Source organism: Bombina bombina, chromosome 4, assembly GCF_027579735.1.
Source record: "Bombina bombina isolate aBomBom1 chromosome 4, aBomBom1.pri, whole genome shotgun sequence".
In the NCBI taxonomy this organism is placed as follows: domain Eukaryota; kingdom Metazoa; phylum Chordata; class Amphibia; order Anura; family Bombinatoridae; genus Bombina; species Bombina bombina.
The window spans coordinates 858,706,141-858,722,278 of NC_069502.1; the positions used below are offsets into that span (position 1 = coordinate 858,706,141).

General features: G+C 41.3%; 1 protein-coding gene across 1 annotated transcript in view; it reads left to right on the forward strand.

The window, feature by feature from the left end:
• Positions 1–16,138, forward strand: part of LOC128657311 (zinc finger protein 862-like) — a 52,457-nt gene that overhangs the window by 18,587 nt on the left and 17,732 nt on the right. The window contains exon 5 of the mRNA XM_053711603.1: positions 13,657–13,765. Within this exon, the coding sequence (XP_053567578.1) occupies positions 13,657–13,765 (109 nt within the window). The remainder of the gene's footprint in view (positions 1–13,656; positions 13,766–16,138) is intronic.

A 16,138-nucleotide genomic window follows, 5' to 3' on the forward strand; every position in this document is an offset into this window, starting at 1 on the left:
TCATTCCACTAGGGCTGTGGCTTCTTCATGGGCATTTAAAAACAATGCTTCTGTTGAACAGATTTGCAAGGCTGCAACTTGGTCGTCTCTTCACACTTTTTCCAAATTTTACAAATTTGATACTTTTGCTTCATCTAAGGCTGGTTTTGGGAGAAAGGTTCTTCAAGCAGTGGTGCCTTCCGTTTAGGTTCCTGTCTTGTCCCTCCCTTTCATCCGTGTCCTATAGCTTTGGTATTGTATCCCATAAGTAAGGATGAAATCCGTGGACTCGTCATATCTTGTAAAAGAAAAGGAAATTTATGCTTACCTGATAAATGTATTTCTTTTACGATATGACGAGTCCACGGCCCACCCTGTCATTTCTAAGACAGGTATTTACTTATTTTTGTTAAACTTCAGTCACCTCTGCACCTTTGGCTTTTCCTTTCTCTTCCTAACTTCGGTCGAATGACTGGAGTGGGAGGGAAGGGAAGAGCTATATATACAGCTCTGCTGTGGTGCTCTTTGCCTCCTCCTGCTGACCAGGAGGCGTAATCCCATAAGTAAGGATTAAATCTGTGGACTCGTCATATCGTAAAAGAAATACATTTATCAGGTATGCATAAATTTCCTTTTTGAATCTGATTCTTTAGCTGAACAAATTTGTGAAAGCTACATTCATACCAATTTCAAGAACAAATCTAATTTTGTACCACAATTGACTAGTAATGCACACATAGAAATCTTCAAGCAGCTAGTAGGTGAGGAATTTGAATGCATTCCTAAAAATAATATATTTGTTAGAAATAATTTATATCGCAATAAGAAAAGAGATTTAACTAGCCTTATAAATGACAAGTCTCTTGTCATTAGACAAGCAGATAAGGGTGGTGGGATAGTATTACAAAATCTGGAAGATTATCTTTCAGAGGCTAGAAAGATATTGTTGGATGTATCCTATTGTACTCGCCTTAAAGATCTAGTCGACTATGCTTATAAGGAAGGTATAATCCTCAAAAAAGAAAAAGAATTTCTAGTTCCTAATGTGGCCTTTTTATTATCACCTTCCGAAGCTCAACAAAAATCCCATCTGTCCCCCTGGTCGCCCGATTATAGCAGGTATAGGTAGCCTCACAGATAATGTGTCCTCCTATGTCGACCATTTTCTACAAAAATATGTGTTAGGACTGTAATTTTATATCTGTGATTCATCGGATTTACTAATGAAACTTGAGCATTTGGCCATCACGCCTGATCTTATCTGGATCACATGTGATGTACAAGCTCTCTACTCTAACATTCCTCATAATTTGGGCCTTCTAGCAGTATCTCACTATCTAAAACAAGACCCTTATCTCCCAACAAGTCAATGTGAATTTTTTGTCCCTTATATCTCTTATTTTGAGACACAATTATTTTTTGTTTCAGGACGAATTTTAATTGCAATAAAGGGAACCGCAATGGGTACCAGGTGCGCCCCCAGTTATGTTAACTTATATATGGGGTCATTTGAAGAAAAATGTATATGTGACCCAGCATATGGGGCGAACCTGGTACTCTACGGTCGTTATATTGATGATCTGATTTTTGTATGGAGAGGTGATATTGTTTCTGCCAATCTTTTTGCAGAACATTTGAACCGAAATAATAGGGGTCTTGTTTATACAAGTACTATAGATTCTAAAATTGTAACTTTTCTCGACCTTAACCTTGAATTTAACAATGGGAAAGTTACTAGCATGACCCATTTTAAATCGGTAGATTGTAATAGGTATCTCGATTTCACTAGCAATCACTATCTTCTTTGGAAACAAAATGTACCCTACGGTCAATTCAAGGGAGTACGCAGTAATTGTAGCACACTAGCAGACCACGAAATACAAAGCTTGATCCTTAAGGAACGTTTCTCTGAAAAGAAATTTCTCTTACATGGTGTATCCAGTCCACGGATTCATCCTTACTTGTGGGATATTCTCAATCCCTACAGGAAGTGGCAAAGAGAGCACACAGCAAAGCTGTCCATATAGCTCCCCTCAGGCTCCGCCCCCCCCCAGTCATTCTCTTTGCTGCTCTAACAAGTAGCATCTCCATGGGAGGGTAAAGAGTATGTGGTGTTAGATTTGTAGCTTTTTTTTATTTCTTCAATCAAGAGTTTGTTATTTTAAAATAGTGCCGGTTTGTACTATTTACTCTGAGGCAGAAAGTGATGAAGATTTCTGCTGAGAGGAAAAAGATTTTAGCATGTTGTAACTAAAATCCATTGCTGTTCCCACGCAGGACTGTTGAGTACCGGAGAACTTCAGTTGGGGGGAACAGTTTGCAGGCTTAACTGCTTAAGGTATGCTCAGTCATTTTGTTCTAACAAGACCTGGTAATGCTAGAAGACTGATAGAAATCCCCATGTGGGAAGGTAAGCCATTTTCTGAGACGAAGTATAGAAGGATGGCTTCTGTGAAGGGCTTAAATACTGGTAGACACTGTGATGGGCTAAGTCGATTACTTTATTAGGGTAATCTTACATTTATCAAGTGTTTTTAGACGTTGGAACACTTTTGGGGTTTCTTATTACGCCTGGCATATTGTAGGACACCTAATCTGACTCAGGAAGGCCCCATAACTCCGGAATCAAGAGGGAGGGGGCCTCATTTTCGCGCCTCAGTTGCGCAGTTGTTTTGCAAGGCAGCTTCATGCAGCTTTACGTGTAGAGTCCTGAGAGTACAGGAGAACTTCAAGGAGGCTTATTTTCTTCTGCAAATAACCCAAAAGGAAGGTAGGGCCACAGCAAAGACTGTGGCACCGTGCTGTAGTGTGTTAAACCGGTAGTTTACTTAAATTTGCTCCGGTTTGGGCAATAAGGGGTTAATTGATTTGAAAATTTGTGTGCAATTGTTTCAAAGCATTGGGATCATGTGGTGAAAATTTCATAAGGATCGGATGTTTTTTGGTGATTTGGTAAAAAAGTGTGTGCTTTTTATTATTTAAAGACACGGTAACGTTTTTTCAAAAAGTGACTTTTACTGTATTGTAGTGCTGTCTAAGTCTGTCAAACATGTCTGAGCCTTCAGATAGACCTTGTTCTTTATGTTTAAAAGCCATGGCGGTACCCCCATTGCATTTGTGTTTAAAGTGTGCTAAAACATCTAAGCATTTTAAAGACCATGCAGTGACACTTAAAAATGTAGCCCAAGATGATTCTTTAACGGAAGGTAATGAGGATAGTCCTTCTTCCTCTCCCCATGTGTCGACACGAGTTACGCCCGCGCAAGCGATGCCTAGTACCTCTAGCGCATTGGCCCCTATTACTTTACAACAATTAGCAGCAGTAATGGATAATTCCCTTGCAGCATTTTTATCCAAACTGCCAGTTTTTCCAAGAAAGCGCGATAGCTCAGTTTTAAATACAGAGGATGAGCAATCAGAAGCTTTAGATGATTTATCTGTAGTACCCTCACAACACTCAGAGGTAGCAGTGAGGGACGATCTGTCTGAGGGAGAAATTTCTGACACAGGAAAAGTTTCTCAGCGGGCAGAGTCAGATTCCTTAGCGTTTAAATTTAAGCTGGAACACCTCCGCATCCTGCTTAAGGAGGTTTTAGCTACGCTGGATGATTGTGACCCCATGGTGGTCCCAGAAAAACTGTGTAAAATGGACAGGTTTTTAGAGGTCCCTGTATACACTGAGGCATTTCCGATCCGAAAGAGGGTGGCGGATATTGTGACTAGGGAGTGGGAGAGACCAGGTGTACCCTTTGTTCCCCCCCCCCCTATCTTTAAGAAAATGTTCCCCATAAACGACCCCAGGCGGGACGCGTGGCAGACGGTCCCTAAGGTAGAGGGAGCTGTTTCAACACTTGCTAAGCGTACAACTATACCAATAGAGGACAGTTGTGCTTTCAAAGATCCTATGGATAAAAAATTGGAAGGATTGCTGAAGAAAATATTTGTTCAGCAAGGCTTTCTTCTTCAACCAATTGCCTGCATTATTCCGGTAACTACTGCAGCGGCATTTTGGTTTGAGGCTCTGGAGGAGTCGCTCCAGAGGGAGACTTCATACGACAAGGTCATGGATAGAATTCATGCTCTAAAGCTGGCTAATTCTTTTATCACTGATGCCGCTTTGCAATTAGCTAAGTTAGCGGCGAAAAACTCAGGTTTTGCCATCATGGCGCGAAGAGAGCTTTGGTTCAAATCGTGGTCGGCTTCAAGGGGAAAACCCTGTTTGGCCCAGAGCTGAAAGAAATTATTTCGGATATCACTGGGGGAAAGGGCCATGCCCTTCCACAAGATAGGCCGTTTAAGGCCAAAAACAAGGCTAATTTTCGCTCCTTTCGCAACTTCAGGAGCGGACCTGCTGCAACCTCTGCTGCCGCAAAGCAGGATAACGCTTCACAGCCCAAAGCAACCTGGAAACCCTTGCAGGGCTGGAATAAGGGTAAACAGGCCAAGAAGCCTGCTCCTGCTACCAAGACAGCATGAAGGGGTAGCCCCCGATCCGGGACCGGATCTAGTAGGGGGCAGACTTTCTCTCTTTGCTCAGGCTTGGGCAAGAGATGTTCCAGATCCCTGGGCATTAGAAATAGTTGCTCAGGGGTACCTTCTAGAATTAAAGGATTCTCCCCCAAGGGGAAGGTTCCACATTTCTCGTTTGTCTTCAGACCAAACAAAGAAACGGGCGTTCTTACGCTGTGTAGAAGATCTACTAAAAATGGGAGTGATACACCCAGTTCCAATTGCAGAACAAGGACTGGGCTTTTACTCAAACCTGTTCGTAGTTCCCAAAAAGGAAGGAATTTTCAGGCCAATCCTGGATCGAAAAATTCTAAACAAATTCCTCAGAGTTCTGTCTTTCAAGATGGAAACCATTCGGACAATCTTGCCGATGATCCAGGAAGGTCAATATATGACTACCGTGGATCTAAAGGATGCGTATCTACATATCCCTATCCACAAAGATCACCATTAGTTCCTAAGGTTCGCCTTTCTGGACAAACATTACCAGTTCGTGGCCCTTCCTTTCGGGTTGGCCACCGCTCCCAGAATTTTCACAAAGGTGCTAGGGTCCCTTCTAGCGGTACTAAGACCGCGGGGCATTGCAGTAGCACCTTACCTAGACGACATCTTAATACAGGCGTCGTCTTTTCACAGAGCCAAGGCTCATACAGACATTGTTCTGGCCTTTCTAAGGTCTCACGGGTGGAAGGTGAACGTAGAAAACAGTTCTCTGTCCCCGCTCACAAGGGTTCCCTTCCTGGGAACACTAATAGACTCGGTAGAAATGAAAATCTTTCTGACAGAAGTCAGGAAGTCAAAACTTTTGAATACTTGCCGAGTTCTTCATTCCATTCTTCGGCCTTCCGTGGCTCAGTGCATGGAGGTAATCGGTCTAATGGTTGCGGCAATGGACGTAGTCCCTTTTGCCCGAATTCATCTCAGACCACTGCAACTGTGCATGCTCAATCAGTGGAATGGGGATTATGCAGATTTGTCTCCTCAAATACAAATGGACCAGAAAACCAGAGACTCTCTTCTCTGGTGGTTGTCTCAGGATCACCTGTCTCAGGTAATGAGTTTCCGCAGGCCGGAGTGGATCATTGTTACGACCGATGCCAGTCTGTTAGGCTGGGGTGCGGTCTGGGACTCCCTGAAAGCTAAGGGTCTATGGTCTCGGGAAGAATCTCTTCTCCCGATAAACATTTTGGAGCTGAGAGCGATATTCAATACGCTCCAGGCGTGGCCTCAACTAGCGGAGGCCAAATTCATCAGATTTCAGTCGGACAACATCACGACTGTAGCGTACATCAATCATCAGGGAGGAACAAAGAGTTCCCTAGCGATGAAGGAAGTATCCAAGATCATCAAATGGGCGGAGGATCACTCCTGCCATCTATCTGCAATTCACATCCCAGGGGTAGACAACTGGGAGGCGGATTTTCTAAGTCGTCAGACTTTCCATCCGGGGGAGTGGGAACTCCACCCGGAGGTTTTTGCTCAGCTGACCCAGCTATGGGGCACTCCAGAATTGGATTTGATAGCGTCCCGTCAGAACGCCAAACTTCCCCTTTACGGATCCAGATCCAGGGATCCCAAGGCGGCATTGATAGATGCATTAATAGCGCCTTGGTCATTCAGTCTAGCTTATGTCTTTCCACCGTTTCCTCTTCTTCCTCGGCTAGTAGCCAGAATCAAACAGGAGAAGGCTTCGGTAATTTTGATAGCACCTGCGTGGCCACGCAGGACTTGGTATGCAGACCTAATGGACATGACATCGGTCCCACCATGGAAACTGCCATCGAGGCAGGATCTTCTAATTCAAGGTCCTTTCAAGCATCCAAATCTAGTTTCTCTGCAACTGACTGCTTGGAGATTGAACGCTTAATTCTAGCTAAGCGTGGTTTCTCTGAATCAGTTAGATACTCTGATACAGGCCAGAAAGCCTGTCACCAGGAAAATTTACCATAAGATATGGTGGAAATATCTTTGTTGGTGTGAATCCAAGGGTTACTCGTGGAGTAAGGGTAGGATTCCAAGGATATTGTCTTTTCTCCAAGAAGGTTTGGAGAAAGGTCTGTCAGCTAGTTCCTTAAAGGGACAGATATCTGCTCTGTCTATCCTATTACACAAGCGTCTGGCAGCTGTACCAGACGTTCAGGCGTTTGCACAGGCCCTAGATAGAATCAAGCCTGTCTACAGACCTGTGGCTCCTCCATGGAGTCTAAATTTAGTTCTTTCAGTTCTTCAAGGGGTTCCGTTTGAACCTTTGCATTCCATAGATATTAAGTTATTATCTTGGAAAGTTTTGTTTTTAGTAGCTATTTCTTCTGCTCGAAGAGTTTCTGAATTGTCTTCTTTGCAGTGTAATTCACCCTATCTGGTGTTCCATGCAGATAAGGTTGTTTTGCGTACCAAACCTGGTTTCCTTCCAAAGGTGGTTTCTAATAAGAATATTAACCAGGAAATCATTGTTCCTTCTCTGTGCCCTAATCCAGTTGCACAATCTTGATGTGGTTCGTGCTTTAAAATTCTATTTAAAAGCAACTAAAGATTTCAGACAAACATTATCCTTGTTTGTTGTGTATTCTGGTAAGAGGAGAGGTCAGAAAGCGACTGCTACCTCTCTTTCCTTCTGGCTGAAAAGCATCATCCGATTGGCTTATGAGACTGCTGGAAAGCAGCCTCCTGAACGAATTACAGCTCATTCCACCAGAGCTGTGGCTTCCACATGGGCTTTCAAGAATGAGGCTTCTGTTGAACAGATTTGTAAGGCAGCGACTTGGTCTTCACTGCATACATTTGCCAAATTTTACAAATTCTATACTTTTGCTTCTTTGGAGGCTATTTTTGGGAGAAAGGTTTTGCAAGCAGTGGTGCCTTCCGTTTAGGTTACCTGACTTGTTCCCTCCCTTCATCCGTGTCCTAAAGCTTTGGTATTGGTATCCCACAAGTAAGGATGAATCCGTGGACTGGATACACCATGTAAGAGAAAACAGAATTTATGCTTACCTGATAAATTACTTTCTCTTACGGTGTATCCAGTCCACGGCCCGCCCTGGCAATTAAGTCAGGTTTAAATTTATTTTAGTAAACTACAGTCACCACTGCACCCTATAGTTTCTCCTTTTTTTCCTAACCGTCGGTCGAATGACTGGGGGGGCGGAGCCTAAGGGGAGCTATATGGACAGATTTGCTGTATGCTCTCTTTGCCACTTCCTGTAGGGATTGAGAATATCCCACAAGTAAGGATGAATCCGTGGACTGGATACACCGTAAGAGAAAGTAATTTATAAGGTAAGCATAAATTCTGTTATCCTCCACATATCATTGATAGTGGCTATATTAGAGCTAAATGTGACGATAGGGATAATTATTTTTTGAATCCTAAAAATAAAAAATAAAAACTGAGCCCAATATGTTAGAAAAACATCCCCTTTTCATTACCCAATACAACAGTAATCATCATATGATAAAAAATATCATCACTAAATATTGGGGTATCCTTACTAAAGACCCTATTTTGGGCAATCTAATAGGAACTAAACCAAAGATTGTTTATAAAAGAGTTCCTACTCTTAAAACTATTCTAGCTCCCAGCAAGATCTTCAGAAACAAAAAGAATCTGGCTTCCACTAGCCTTAGGGTTTCCTTATCTTCCCATGGCTCTTTTAGATGTAGAGTCAGGAGATGTAAACTATGTGATCATATTACACGTAATAAAAAAATGTTTAAGTCCGTCACGGATCGAAATTATCCTATTATAAGCCATACATCTTGTGCTTCTCAATATGTTGTATACCTCCTATCTTGTATTTGTGGGGTACAATATATTGGTCGCACCTGCAGAAGACTCAGCATTAGATGGTCTGAACACCAACGTAATATGAAAAATAATTACAAAAATCACAGTGTACCCAGACACTGTAACCTCAAACTCAATGACAATACCAACTGTTTTTTTATTACCCCTATAGAATTCATTCCAAAATCACACTTAAATAATATTTTTTTTCAGGTTGAGACAGAGAGAGACCTACTGGATCCATGTGCTAAAGAGTATGCATCCTGCTGGTCTAAATCTTAACCTTGACCTGGCAGCTTTCCAATAATCCCACTCTTACGGCACCTCTGGATCTAGGTTGATCTCCCTCTCTAATATATGCATTTATTTCTTCATCCGTATGACTTCGGCCATTCTCTTCAGTTATCTCTATACCCCATACCTTGGTTTACTTGTTACTAATATCAGTTTTCGACCATCTGGGGTTTTTGACCCTTTGGGGTTCATCACTACTATTATTATTATTATTATTATTGTTTTTATGTTTAATACAGACCTTCCACACCAATTGTTAGTTGCGTGCTCTGTCTCCCTGGAGATCACTCGTACTTCTTTAATATTAATAATATTTCTAGTTAACGGGCCTTTCCTCCTCGGTTCTGTTTTTTTGTAATGCCATTCTATCGATCTTTATGTCGTACCTTTACTACTAGTAGAGTGGCATATAGGGTTAGGACTAATGGGTGGCTAGGGTCTGTGATTCTGATGTGTCCTACCATAGAGATACCTCTTTACTATTTGTATTTTGCTATGACCCAAGTCCTATTATATGACGGTGTCTAGGCCAATTGTTTATAGTTGACTATGGGTCTCTACATAAGTTGATAGGATTTACAGTTGTGCTCATAAGTTTACAAATCCTGGCAGAATTTATGATTTCTTGGCCATTTTTCAGAGAATATGAATGATAACACAAAAACTTTTCTTTCATGGTTAGTGTTTGGCTTAAGCCATTTATTATCAATCAACTGTGTTTACGCTTTTTAAATCATAATGACAACAGAAACTACCCAAATGACCCTGATCAAAAGTTTACATACCCTGGTGATTTTGACCTGATAACATGCACACATGTTGACACAAAGGTGTTTGAATGGCTATTAAAGGTAACCATCCTCACCTGTGATCTGTTTGCTTGTAATTAGTGTGCGTGTATAAAAGGTCAATGAGTTTCTGGACTCCTGACAGACCCTTGCATCTTTCATCCAGTGCTGCACTGATGATTCTGGATTCTGAGTCATGGGGAAAGCAAAAGAATTGTCAAAGGATCTGCGGGAAAAGGTAGTTGAACTGTATAAAACAGGAAAGGGATATAAAAAGATATCCAAGGAATTGAGAATGCAAATCAGCAGTGTTCAAACTCTAATAAAGAAGTGGAAAATGAGGGGTTCTGTTGAAACCAATCCACAGTCAGGTAGACCAACTAAAATTTCAGCCACAACTGCCAGGAAAATTGTTTGGGATGCAAAGACATACCCACAAATAACTTCAGGTGAAATACAGGACACGTGGTGTGGCTGTTTCAAGATGCACAATAAGGAGGCACTTGAAGAAAGATGGGCTGCATGGTCGAGTCGCCAGAAGAAAGCCATTACTACGCAAATGCCACAAAGTATCCTGCTTACAATACGCCAAACAGCACAGGGACAAGCCTCAAACCTTCTGGCGCAAAGTCATTTGGAGTGATGAGACCAAAATTGTAGCTTTTTGGCCACAATTATAAACACTACATTTAGAGAGAAGTCAACAAGGCCTATGATGAAAGGTACGCCATTCCTACTGTGAAACACGGAGGTGGATCCCTGATGTTTTGGGGATGTGTGAGCAACAAAGGCACAGGAAATTTGGTCAGAATTGATGGCAAGATGAATGCAGTATGTTATCAAACAGAATGCCTCATTTTCCACTTCTTGATTAGAGTTTGAACACTGCTGATTTGCATTCTCATTTCCTTGGATATCTTTTTATATCCCTTTCCTGTTTTATACAGTTCAACTACCTTTTTCCCGCAGATCCTTTGACAATTCTTTTTCTTTCCCCATGACTCAGATGCCAGAAACATCAGTACAGCACTGGATGAAAGATGCAAGGGTCTTTTAAGGGTTCAAGAATCTCATTGACCTTTTATACACAAACACTAATTACAAGCAAACAGATCATAGGTGAGGATGGTAACCTTTAATAGCCATTCAAACTCCTTTTGTGTCAACTTGTGTGCATGTTATTAGGCTAAAATCACCAGGGTATGTAAACTTTTGATCAGGGTAATCTGGGTAGTTTCTGTTGTCATTATGATTTTAAAAAGCTTCAGCCAAACACTAACCATGAGTGAAAGAAAAGTTTTTGAGGCCCATTTATCAAGTTCCAAATGGAGCTTGAGGGCCTGTGTATTTGGCGGTCTAAAGACCGCTGCTCCATAACCCTGTCCGCCAGCTCTGAGCAGGCGGACAGAGATCGCCACAATTCAACCCGATCGAATACGATCGGGTTGATTGTCACCCCCTGATGGCGGCGATTTTGCAGGGGGCGGCGTTGCACCAGCAGCTCACAAGAGCTGCTGGTGCAATGCTAAATACGGAGAGCATATTGCTCTCCGCATTCAGCGAGGTCTGTCGGACCTGATCCGCACTGTCGATCAGGTCTGACAGACCTTTAATAAATAGACCTCTTTGTGTTATCATTCATATTCTCTGAAAATGGCCAAGAAATCATAAATTCTGCCAGGGTATGTAAACTTATGAACACAACTGTACCTACCAGTTTTTTAGCTAATTAATTTTTACTCGTTCACTGGTGCCAAGTAATGGTTACATTCCTATACCAAGTTCCATCGTAGTCACTAACCTTATGACACATAATGACAGAGATTACCTTAGGATGCCTAGTACTTATACATTTTGTCAGTAGATGCTGTCCCAGACCTGTGACTTATTTTTAATTTATTATAGTATCTGTCACCTTTAGATTTTATTGGTTATCTTTTATCTGCATTTTTTAGTATTTGGCATTATATGCTCCCTGCCATCTGGCAATCTAATTTTAGATGTTCTATATGATATATATTATATACCATAAATATGGCTAACGTATTCAATCGTTCTCCATTTTGCAGAAGGATGTGTCCAGATTTTATTTATATTGTTTAATGTTTATTATATTATTTTTTGTCTTTGGTTTTATAGCTGATTTTATGATCAAATGTTATTATTTGTTTGTATTATTGAATGTTATCATTCGTTTGTAATATTACTACAACATCTAGTTGTTAAGATATATTTCATGCTATTGATATATGTATTTTTGATCTGTTATATTGTATGAATATTTTGATGTTATTTTATAATTTTTACCTATGTGTTTAATGCTTCCTCTCTCATGGTCGTTGTCTAACCACATCTGACTTATTATAGTCTTTCCCTGTTAGAGGCGTATGTATTATTCTGACGCTGGAAGGTGTGTTTCGACACTGATCTCTGATTGGCTAGCATTTCTGAATTTATAGAGCAAGTAGTTGTTAACTTTTATACAGCCTGATGAAACGGCATATGTGTTGCTGAGAAACGCGTTGCTGTGTTAGTGTTGTATTCAATAAAGTCTACACACTTTTTAATCTACTTGCTCGAACTTTTATTATACGGATGATTGTTATATGTATATATGATCTCCTGGCTCTTCTGTGATGCCCCCTCTGCTGCCATCCTTCTGATCTCCGGTGACTGGATATTTACTGTCTGCTTCTTTTCCTTGGGATTGGCACTCCTCCTCACATGACCTGACGCACGACATTCCGGTATCCTCTGTGAGTCTTACGGGCAACTCTGTTGGTCCCATACTGCCTAGCTAGGCACTTCGGTTGTGCCGTTACGCTTGTGAGTACCCACCCGCAAGGGGTTAACTAACACACCTATGTACTGTCTAGTCAGCAATAGATTACTGCTCATTCTACGAAATCAGTGGCCACTTCATGGGCCTTTAAGAATGAGGCTTCAGTTGACCAAATTTCATTTTCTTTGCAATTTTACAAAATTTTACCATTTTTATGTTTTTGATTCTTCTGAGTCAGCTTTTGGGTGAAAGGTGCTTCAGTCAGTTGTCTCAGTTTGATTTTCTGCCTGTTTAATTTAATTTATTTTTGCATTTAAAAAACAAAAAACAAACTAATTACTTATGGTGTTGTGTATTTAGTTTCCCTTATGGACTTGGGTATTCGTTCACCTGTATGAAAGAAAACATAATTTATGCTTACATAAAGAAAACATAATTTATACCTAATAAATTAATTTCTTTCATGGTGGTTAGAGTCCACAAGACCCACCCTATATTTTTTTATGGTTTATTTCTTTTTTTGAGCACAATTTTTTTTCCTGCTCCTTTTTTATGGCTCTTTTTCCTACCTCACTTTGCCTAGCTATATGTTAGACTGAGTTACGTGTAAGGTGGCAGATGTTTTATAGGTCTCTTGGGGTTTGGGAATCTTTGTCTCCTCTTTGTGGCAGAAAAGAGTAATTCCTAGGAGTAATGGATCATGGACTCTCACCACCACAAAGAAAAAATTGTTGTCAGGTAAGCATAAAGGCCCCTATTTAAGAAGGTCTGGCGGACCTGATCCGACAGTGCGGATCAGGTCCGCCAGACCTCGCTGAATACGGCGAGCAATACGCTCGTCGTATTCAGCATTGCACCAGCAGCTCACAAGAGCTGCTGGTGCAACGCCGCCCCCTGCAGACACGCGGCCAATGGGCCCGCCAGCAGGGGGGTGTCAATCAACCCGATCATACTCGATCGGGTTGATTTCCGGCGATGTCTGTCCGCCTGCTCAGAGCAGGCGGACAGGTTATGGAGCAGCGGTCTTTGCGACCGCTGCTTCATAACTGCTGTTTCTGGTGAGCCTGCAGGCTCGCCAGAAACACGGGGCATCAAGCTCCATTCGGAGCTTGATAGATAGGCCCCAAAGTATGTAAGTTTTTTTTTAAACTTATATATTTTTTGTTGACCCGTTAGCGCTTTTAGGCCTTGCTATTCTTTAATAGGCCTGCATTTGGAAGGAATAAGTTTTCCTGTGCTTTTAGAGGTTTTTTTTACATGTATATCTTAAACTCCTTTTTTTAGGGGGGGGGGGATATATCTTAATATTTGATAATCTTTTTTCTTTTGATTTTCAATTACTATGGAACCTTCTGTGTCTGTCCCTAAAAACCTATTTAGAGGCTATTTTCTCTGAACATTCTTTATCTTTGAAGTGTGTATATTATAAACAGACTGCTGTGTTGCATTCAGCTCAGAGGTGCAATTGCTATGTATATAATATGTTGCATTATAACTAATACAGTTTTTTGCTTCTAAAGGGATCTGCCCTCCTCCTGTCTGTTCTGCAACAGAGAACTCATCAGGATTTAAATGCTCATCTATATCAGAAACCCCGGCAGCCAAGGCCCCCTCAAGAAAGCACAAAAGGTCAGTTTATGATTTTCCTTTAAGTTTTAATCCTGTATCTATTGCTTTGTCTATTCCTACTCCAGCTAATTCATTTTCTGAGGGTGAGTTACTGTCTGATGATCAGGATTTTGTTTCTGATCAATAGTTTATTTTATCCGCTTTTTAGTTTATGTGCATTGTATTAGTTCCCTTTTATAAGAAGTAGTCTCTTTGTGTATTCAGGACTCTAAAGGGTCTGAGTAGCAGGCTATTGTAGCTCAACGGAGCTGTGAGTTTAAATCCAGTTTCAGGCATTAGTCCTTCATGTAGCATCCTCTTCTATAAAGGAACAGTCTACTCCAGAATGTTTAACCCCTTAACGACCGAGGACGTGCAGGGTACGTCCTCTAAAGGATGTCAGTTAACGACCAAGGACGTACCCTGCACGTCCTCAGTCTGGAAAGCAGCTGGAAGCGATCCTGCTCGCTTCCAGCTGCTTTCCGGTTATTGCAGTGATGCCTCGATATCGAGGCATCCTGCAATAACACTTTCTGGCCATCCGATGCAGAGAGAGCCACTCTGTGGCCCTTTCTGCACCGGACATCGATGGTATCGTTGGTGGGTGGGAGCCGACTTGGGAGGCGGGTGGGCGGCCATCGGTGAGCTCTGTAAGGTGGAGGGGGGCGGAGCCTTCAGGGGTACGCACGGGGGCGCGCGCGTGCACGGGGGATGGCGAGCGGGCGCGTGCACGGGGCGGGAGCGGGTGGGAACCGCTACACTACAGAAAAAAAAGTTATAAGTAAAGTGTAAAAATAAAAGAAATAAACTTTTTTTTTAAAAAGCATCTAAGGGATCTGGAAGGGGTGGGGGGTTGGTCTTGGGGGGGGGGGGTGCTACACTACAGAAAAGGGACATTTTTTAATAAAAAAGCATATTTTTTCACTAAAATGGGTACTGGCAGACAGCTGCTAGTACCCAAGATGGCGCACATTAAGTCAGAGGGGGAGGGTTAGAGAGCTGTTTGGTGGGGGATCAGTGAGGTTGGGGGCTAAGGGGGATCCTACACAGAAGCATATGTAAATATTTTCCTTTTATTTTAGTACTGGCAGAGTTTCTGCCAGTACTTAAGATGGCGGGGACATTTGTAGGGGAGGGAAGAGAGATGTTTGGGAGGGATCAGGGGGTCTGATGTTTCAGGTGGGAGGCTGATCTCTACACTAAAGCTAAAATTAACCCTGCAAGCTCCCTACAAGCTACCTAATTAACCCCTTCACTGCTAGCCATAATACACGTGTGATGCGCAGCGCCATTTAGCAGCATTCTAATTACCAAAAAGCAACGCCAAAGTCATATATGTCTGCTATTTCTGAACAAAGGGGATCCCAGAGAAGCATTTACAACCATTTGTGCCATAATTGCACAAGCTGTTTGTAAATGATTTCAGTGAGAAACCTGAAATTGTGAAAAATTTAACGTTTTTTTTAATTTTATCGCATTTGACGGTGAAATAGTGGCATGAAATATACCAAAATGGGCCTAGATCAATACTTGGGGTTGTCTACCACACTACACTAAAGCTAAAAATACCCCAAAAAGCTCCTTACATGCTCCCTAATTAACCCCTTCACTGCTGGGCATAATACACGTGTGGTGCGCAGTGGCATTTAGCGGCCTTCTAATTACCAAAAAGCAATGCCAAAGCCATATATATCTGCTATTTCTGAACAAAGGGGATCCCAGAGAAGAATTTACAACCATTTATGCCATAATTGCACAAGCAGTTTGTAAATAATTTCAGTGAGAAACTGAAAGTTTGTGAAAAAATTTGTGAAAAAGTGAACGATTTTTTGTATTTGATCGCATTTGGCGGTGAAATGGTGGCATGAAATATACCAAAATGGGCCTAGATCAATACTTTGGGATGTCTTCTAAAAAAAAATATATACATGTCAATGGATATTCAGGGATTCCTGAAAGATATTAGTGTTCGAATGTAACTAGCGTTAATTTTGAAAAAAAAAATGGTTTGAAAATAGCAAAGTGCTACTTGTATTTATGGCCCTATAAGTTACAAAAAAGCAAAGAAGATGTAAACATTGGGTATTTCTAAACTCAGGACAAAATTTATAAACTATTTAGCATGGGTGTTTTTTGGTGGTTGTAGATGTGTAACAGATTTTGGGGTTCAAAGTTAGAAAAAGTGTGTTTTTTTCCATTTTTCCTCATATTTTATCATTTTTTTTTATAGTAAATGATGATATGATGAAAATAATGGTATTTTTAGAAAGTCCATTTAATGGCGAGAAAAACGGTATATAATATGTGGGGGTACAGTAAATGAGTAAGAGGAAAATTTCAGCTAAACACAAACACCTCAGAAATGTAAAAATAGCCTTGGTCCCAAACGGACAG